The following is a 7,726-nucleotide window of genomic DNA, read 5'->3' on the forward strand; positions in this document are numbered from 1 at the left end:
TAGAAATGGAATCATCTTATATTTTTTATTATTTTTATATATGAAAGTGATTGTTTTTTGCATATTGATTTTATAACCAGCCTCTTTATGGAGTTCCTAAAGTTTCAAGAGGTTGATTTTCTCAGATTTGTTTCATTTGCAGTAATGATAATCTCACCTCCTATCCAATATTAATATCACATTTCTTTCTTTTGGATGATTGTATTAACTAGTATTTCCAGAACAATGTTAAATAATTGTGTGAAAGCTAACATCCTTGTCTTCTTGATTTTTATGGGAATGCTTCTAGTGTTTATTCCTCAAGAATGAAGGACTTCTTGTTAGAAACTTATGTATATTTTTTATCATATTAAAGAAGTGTCTACCTGTTCTTACTCCAATAAATTGTATTCAGAAGATATATGGCTTCAAGTACAATTTTTTTTAATTTTTATTTATTTATTTATGGCTGCGTTGGGTCTTCGTTGCTGCACACGGGCTTTCTCTAGTTGCAGCGAGCACGGGCTACTCCTCGTAGTGGTGTGTGGGCTTCTCATTGCAGTGGCTTCTCTTGTTGTGGAGCACGGGCTCTAGGTGCGCGGGCTTCAGTAGTTGTGGCACACAGGCTTAGTTGCTCTGCAGCATGTGGGATCTTCCCAGACCAGGGAACGGACCCATGTCCCCCGCGTTGGCAGGTGGATTCTTAACCACTGCGCCTCCAGGGAAGTCCCTCAAGTACAATTTGATTAATAGTCTCTCTGCTATGTCCTTCCTTACATATAAGCTTCATTCTTGAGCTGGCCACTCTGATGGAACCAAAATAGCTGCAATAGACCTAGGCCTTACATCAGCACATTTTATCATACAGATTCCCAACAGGAAAAAGAATCCAACTGAGCTGGTTCAAGAAACTCGAATGTAGGGACTACTCAAAGAGATATATGCAAGGTTAAGAGACCAAATTAGGGATTTTGAGGTACCCAGAGACTAGCAATAGCAGGAAGCTGTTACCCTAGGCCTAAAATGGCAAGAGCCTTTTTTAAAAAAAAATGGAGCCTAGTGAGAGTTATAGCTATAAAGAAGGTACCTTATGGCAGGAGATGAAGTCTTGGCCCATCACTACCAGTAACCACCACCGATCCAAGAACCACCACCAGCCAGGGGCCAATATGCCCTGGGCGAGATGCCCACTTGGGACTGCCATCCCATCTGGGTCTCCAAAATTTTTACCAAATCAAACTTGTGTCAGCTTGCCCTCATGCAGTAAATCCAATCTACTGACACTGGGTTGTGGTGAAGGAAAGTGCAGCATTTATTACTACAGGGCACAAAGCAAACAGTACAGGCAGCTAAAGCTCAAAAGACCCCAAACTCCCCAATGGCTTTTAGGGAAAGGTTTTTTTAAGACAGGGTCAGGGAGATGGTTGTGGGGTGTATGATCAGCTCATGGACATTCTTCTGTTTTGTTGGTGGTGAGGTAATCAGAAGTCAACATCATCAACTGGTCTGGGATCTATGTACTTGTGGTCAAAATTAACTTCTTCCACCTGGGGGTGGGGGTTCAGTATCTGCAAAACAGCTCAAAGAATATGGCTCAGAATATTAGTTACAGCCCATTCATTCCTAAAGGTCCTTGACTTTGTTTAGTGGCTAAACTACTATTATTTTGTCTTGCTTGACCGTTTTCCTTTGTTTCTGCATTTTCTCACTTTTCTGATTAAGTTTATTCTTTGGAACTTGGGGAAGGCCTAGGAAGCTAAAGGTTTTCTGCAAACAAGAGGCAGGCAGAGGACATGGGGGATATCTGCCCTGGGAAGATCCCATAGGGTCCTACTTGGTTATACTCTTACCACTCAGCATCCATTCTTGTCCTTTATTCCAATGAAGAAACTCTCATCTCCAACAGGGAGGCAGGGACAAAAATCCCATCAGCCAATGTACTGTCATGGAGTAATGCTAATTCATATTCTCCACCTGAAACCTAATTTATTACAATAATCTCCAGTATTTTTCATATATTAGAGAAAAGAAGGGGAAAATAGTAAATTACAAAGATACATCTAGCTGCTACCTTTCCCCTCTGTAGTTGTTCATGAGGCCAAAATCAATAATCATAATTTCATTCTTCCACTGTTCACTTCATACTCCCTTTAGGTGGTCAGAGTTCTTTCCCTGATGTAGTGATCCTAACCTTCAGTCCTGTCTTTATGGGATATCTGCATTTTCCCATTTAACAGGACTATTGGGCAAATGAGTATTAAGTGGTGTCCCAGTGACTATCCCTGGGCTCCAAGCATACTTCTCCTTGTTCTCATTGTATAGCAGCAACCCTGTTTCCCCTTGGTGATAGGATTTAATTACTCCAGACAGTACAATAGTCCCTGTCTCTGCTTATCAATTCAATAGCATGAGGAGACCAAAATGGCCAGGGTGCAGTTTCAGCTTTCAGTTTAATGGAACCATGGCTTTATTCCTTGATAGCAGCATTCATTCCTTGGAAAAATAGAACCTCCAAACCTGCTGAGCCCAAGGTTGTGGAGACAAAACAAAATAAGTCTTTATTGGGTTAATTAGTATAATAGTGAGAGGGACCACTCCCTCCTCCACCTTCATTCCCAGACCTGTGTATTCTTACTATGAGGGAAATAGCACTATATATTGGTCACTGTTTTTGAAGCAACTATTGTAGTCTTATAGCACAGCACTGTCAACCCGGAACAGGTGATCTCATAACTAAGCCTTCAGTAAGTCATTTACTTTCCTATCAGGCAAGCTGCTTCTGCATGATGGAGTAAGTGATAAAGACTAGTGAATATTTGGATATGACTCCATTATTGTACTTCATTTATCATTAAATGAGTTCCCTGTTCAGAGACAATGTTGTATGGGATACCCTGATGATAATTAAGACATCCTGGAAGTCCACGGACGGTGGCACTGACAGAATCATTGTAAGCAAAGAAAGCAAATGTGTGTCTGGAATATGTAGTTATTTCCATGAAGAAAAATTTCTGTTCTCACTGTGATAAAAGGTGTCCTATATAATAATCTTACCACCATGGGGCTGACTAGTACCCCAGGAAATAATGCCTTATTGTATTGAATGATTCATCTTCATCTTATTTTGTTGTCAGGTTGGGTATTCAGCAGTGTTAATCGGAGATCAGCCTTGATGAGTGGAAGTCCATATTGTTGAGCCCATGCATAACCTCCATAACATTGATGCTAATCTAACAAAGGGAAAGAGAGGCAGAAGAGTCAAAGAAGATGTGGTGATAGAATCAGAGGTCAGAGTGATGTAGGGTGATGGGACAATGAATGCAGGCAGTCTCTAAAGGCTGGAAAAGACAAGGAAACAGATTCTCCACTACAGCATCCAGAGGGAACACAGCTCTGTCAACCCATTTTTGACTTCTGACCTCCAGAACTATAAGATAATAAATTTGCCTTGTTTTACGCCATTGAGTTTGTGGTAATTTGTTACAGCATCAATAGGAAACTAATACAATGTTGTTGTTGTTGTTTTAAAGAACAGAAGAGAAAGTCTTTTATATTTACCCAGATATTTACCATTTCTATTGCTTCTCCTTCATTCCTGAATTCTAGATTTCCCCCTGGTATCATTTCCCATTAGCCTGAAGAGCACCTTTTAACATTTCTTGTAAAGCATGTCTGCTGGCAGAAAATTCTCTTGGTTTTCCTTCATCTGATAACATCTTTATTTCATTTCCATTCCTGAAGGATATTTTTGCTGAATATGGAATTGTGTGTTGGCAATCTTTTCTTTCAACACTCTAAAGATATTGTTCTAATGTCTTTTAGCCTTCATTGTTTGTGATAAAAAAACTACAATCTTTCAAATTGTTGTTCCCCTACAGATAATGTGTTATTTTTTTCTAGCTACTTTCAAGGTATTTTTTTTTACTTTTGGTCTTCAGCAGTTTGGTAAGATGTGTCTAGGCATGGTTTTCTTTGAATTTATCCTGTTTGGGATTCATTAAGTCTCTTGAATCTGTAAATTTACGACTTTCAACAAATCTGGAAAACTTTAAACAATCATTTTCTCAAATATTTTTTCTATCCCAGGAGGGGAAAGCCAAGATCAGGAGCTGTCACCCCTTCCCAGCACCATCTCACAGACCAGGAGTGTCACTCAGGTAAAATGAGGTCCCTGCCTTCCGCTCTGGTGCAGTGATTGAGGCTCTTCCCAGGAGAAAAGGCGGGATATAAGGATGAAGAACTCTGCAGCTCTGCCTGAGGGAACTGACTTAATTTTGAAAAGGTAGTAGAAAATTCCACGCCTACAGGCATTGTCAAAAACAATGGAGATCATGATGGAAGATAATTAAGAAGAGGCTGGTAGCACTAACACAAGAAAAATGTCAGAAGAGTCACAAGTTTATTGAAGAAAACCAGGGAAAGAGACAACCAATCAGAGCCCTCCTGGGATCATACACAATTGTAAGGATCAGGAAGACTGTGTGCATATGCTAGGCTGCATGGAAAGGCATGGAACAGGCTTGAAGGGTGTAAAACAAAGAATGTTGCTCATTACTTGTTTCTACGAGGAGTAAGTCATAAGCCACTGCAGTTGCTGACCAACAGTACAGCCTAAAAAGAATTCAGGATGAAAAACAGGATGAGGCACTTTGTACTTTGGAAAAACAGGGCCCTTAGATAGCACCTTAGATAGATATATCTCAGGAAAATGTTCAATTAACCCAGATTCTTACATCTTCCCATACATAAAAAAGCACTAAAATCATTAACTGAGATACGTATTCCTCATGACAAGCAGTAACCTTTTACTGAGATGAATGCTTGACTGCATGTATTCCCTAGTCAAAATCATATATATACTGACTTCTCCCCCTACCTCTTCGGAGTTGTCCTCTCAGAGCTACTGAGAGGCTGTTTCCTGGGATCAGTCCTCAGGAAAACCCTGAATAAAACTTAACTCACAGCTCTTACATTGTGTGTTTTTTCTTTCCATTGAAAAGGGATTCTCCAAGCCACACACAAACCCATAAACACCAGGCAAAAGCCTTACTGGCACAAGGAGCTTAAACACAACCTCTGACCAAGCACTGAATGAACCATAAGTTACTCTGACCCAGGGACGAATCCTAAAAAGCCAAGATTAAAAATAAAATCACAGTCATCCTTGGCAGTCTGGAACAATGTGTGAATGCCCAAGGCTATGCCTTTTTAGGAGCAATCAGAGAAGGAACTTCCGAGCTAGTAGTCCCAGTCTGAATGAGCTAGGGGCAAAATATGTAAACTCACTGAAATGTGAGAGCAGCCTCCAAGCTACACGTATATCCAATGGCAAAAGGTAAATATCTAATTGGGCTTAAGCACAACCTTTGACCAATAAGTGACTTATGCTAACCCAGGGGCAAAACCCAGGTAGACAAGCTAAAAGATAAAAATAAGGGGGAAAGATCTGAGCTGGGAAAACAGAGGTGTACACTATGGGAGGAAATAAACTCCACAGAATTAGTCCCACCAACTCAACAAACAATAAACAAATGACAGCAAACAACAACAACCATTGGGAGGAGGATCAGTATCCGGAGTTGCTAATAATATGTTTCCTAAAATGTCCAGTTCTCAACAAAAAATTAAAATACATACAACAGCTACACAGGTAAACATGAAAGACAGTATAAATGTATTTTGTTGTAACTATTTTTTCTTCTATCTGATTTAAAAGACTACTTCATAAAGCAATATGAATAAATCTATGTTGATATACATATAATGTATAAATATGTGAGTTGTATAATAGCAATGCAAAGGAGTGGGGAGGGAATGGAGATATTAGGAGCAAAGATTTGAAACTGAGTTGGTATTGACCTGAACTTGATTTTTATAAGTCAAGCTATTAATTGTAATCCTCAGGGTAACCACTAAGAAAATACATTTTAAAATACAGTAAAAGAAATGACAAGGGAATGAAAATGGTACACTAGTAAATACTTATTTAACATAAAAGAAGGTAATAGTGGAGGGATAGAGGAACAAAAAAGACATAAGACATATAGAAAACAAATAGCAAACTGGCAGATAATAATTCTACTTTATCAGTGATTGCATTAAATATAAATAGATAAAACAATTTAAAGGCATAGATTGGCAGAATCAATTTTTAAAATATGATCCATGAAAATACACTGTCTACAAAAGATATTCAGAATCACAGATACAAATAGGTTGTAAATAAAAAGTTAGAAAAGATGTACCATGCAAACAGTAAACAAAAGGGACCTGGAATGGTTATACTAATATCAGAAAAATTAGGCCTCAAGACAAGCATTGTTATTAGAAACAAAGAAGGGCCATTTATATTGATGAGAGGGTCAATCCATCAAGAAGATTTAACAATTGTAAACATACATGCACCTAATGATAAAACTCCAAACTACATGAAGCAAAACCAGATATAATTGAAGGGAAAATAAAAATTTATACAAGGCATAACAATAATATATGATATATGCCAATTACTATGTGCCAAGTACTACTCTGAGTATTAATCTTTTAATCATCACAGCAATTCAATAAAATAGGTATTTTTATTCCCATTCTAAATATGGGGAAAGTGAGGTAGAAAGAAGAGAAGAGATTTGCCCAAGATCACATAGCTATTAAGTGACAAAATCAAGATTTGAAGCCAAGCTATCTACTGGCAGAGTTTATGTTCTTAACTACTCTTTCTCATGGCTCAGCTGTGAATAATATTTATGTAGCCATAAAGTAAACATAGAATATTGATTTAGTAAAATATAGTGATGTAGGGCTTCCCTGGTGACGCAGTGGTTGAGAGTCCGCCTGCTGATGCAGGGGATGCGGGTTTGTGCCGCGGTCTGGGAGGATCCCACGTGCTGCGGAGCGGCTAGGCCCGTGGGCCGTGGCCACTGGGCCTGCGCATCCGGAGCCTGTGCTCCGCAGCGGGAGAGGCCGCACCAGTGAGAGGCCCGCGTACCGCCAATAAATAAATAAATAAATAAATAAATATATATATATACATCTACATATAGTGATGTAATAACAATATATTGGGAAACTGTGGGAGAAGTGTGTATATGGGATGGGAGGTTTAAGATAACTGAATCTTGGGCTTCCCTGGTGGTGCAGTGGTTAAGAATCCACCTGCTGTTCCTTTTTGTCCCTTTCTAGCGTTCAAGATGTCGAAGCGAGGACGTGGTGGGTCCTCTGGTGCGAAATTCCGGATTTCCTTGGGTCTTCTGGTTGGAGCCGTGATCAACTGTGCTGACAACACAGGAGCCAAAAATCTGTATATCATCTCTGTGAAGGGGATCAAGGGACGACTGAATAGACTTCCTGCTGCTGGTGTGGGTGACATGGTGATGGCCATAGTCAAGAAAGGCAAAGCAGAGCTCAGAAAGAAGGTACATCCAGCAGTGGTAATTCAACAACGAAAGTCACACCGGAGAAAAGATGGTGTGTTTCTTATTTTGAAGATAACGCAGGGGTCACAGTAAACAATAAAGGCGAGATGAAAAGTTCTGCCATCACAGGACCAGTTGCAAAGGAATGTGCAGACTTGTGGCCCAGGATTGCATCCGATGCTGGCAGCATTGCATGATTCTTCAGTGTATTTGTAAAAGAAAAAAATGATAATAAAAATTATTTGCACCATGTCACTCTTCTTGACACCACCTAACCCTTACCCCCTCTGTAAAATAAAACTACCCAGTGCAAAAAAAAAAAAAAAAAAAAA

The 7,726-nt window shown here is 39.4% G+C and overlaps 1 protein-coding gene across 1 annotated transcript; it reads left to right on the top strand.

The window, feature by feature from the left end:
- Positions 1 to 7,151: 7,151 nt before the first annotated feature.
- Positions 7,152 to 7,591, top strand: LOC112400668 (60S ribosomal protein L23-like). The gene is given in 2 exon segments (XM_024746537.1): positions 7,152 to 7,452; positions 7,455 to 7,591. Coding segments are annotated over 2 exon segments (420 nt in total). The 5' UTR covers positions 7,152 to 7,169.
- Positions 7,592 to 7,726: the final 135 nt, after the last annotated feature.

This window comes from Neophocaena asiaeorientalis, unplaced genomic scaffold (assembly GCF_003031525.2).
Source record: "Neophocaena asiaeorientalis asiaeorientalis breed wild unplaced genomic scaffold, Neophocaena_asiaeorientalis_V1.1 scaffold406, whole genome shotgun sequence".
Taxonomy (NCBI): Eukaryota; Metazoa; Chordata; class Mammalia; order Artiodactyla; family Phocoenidae; genus Neophocaena; species Neophocaena asiaeorientalis.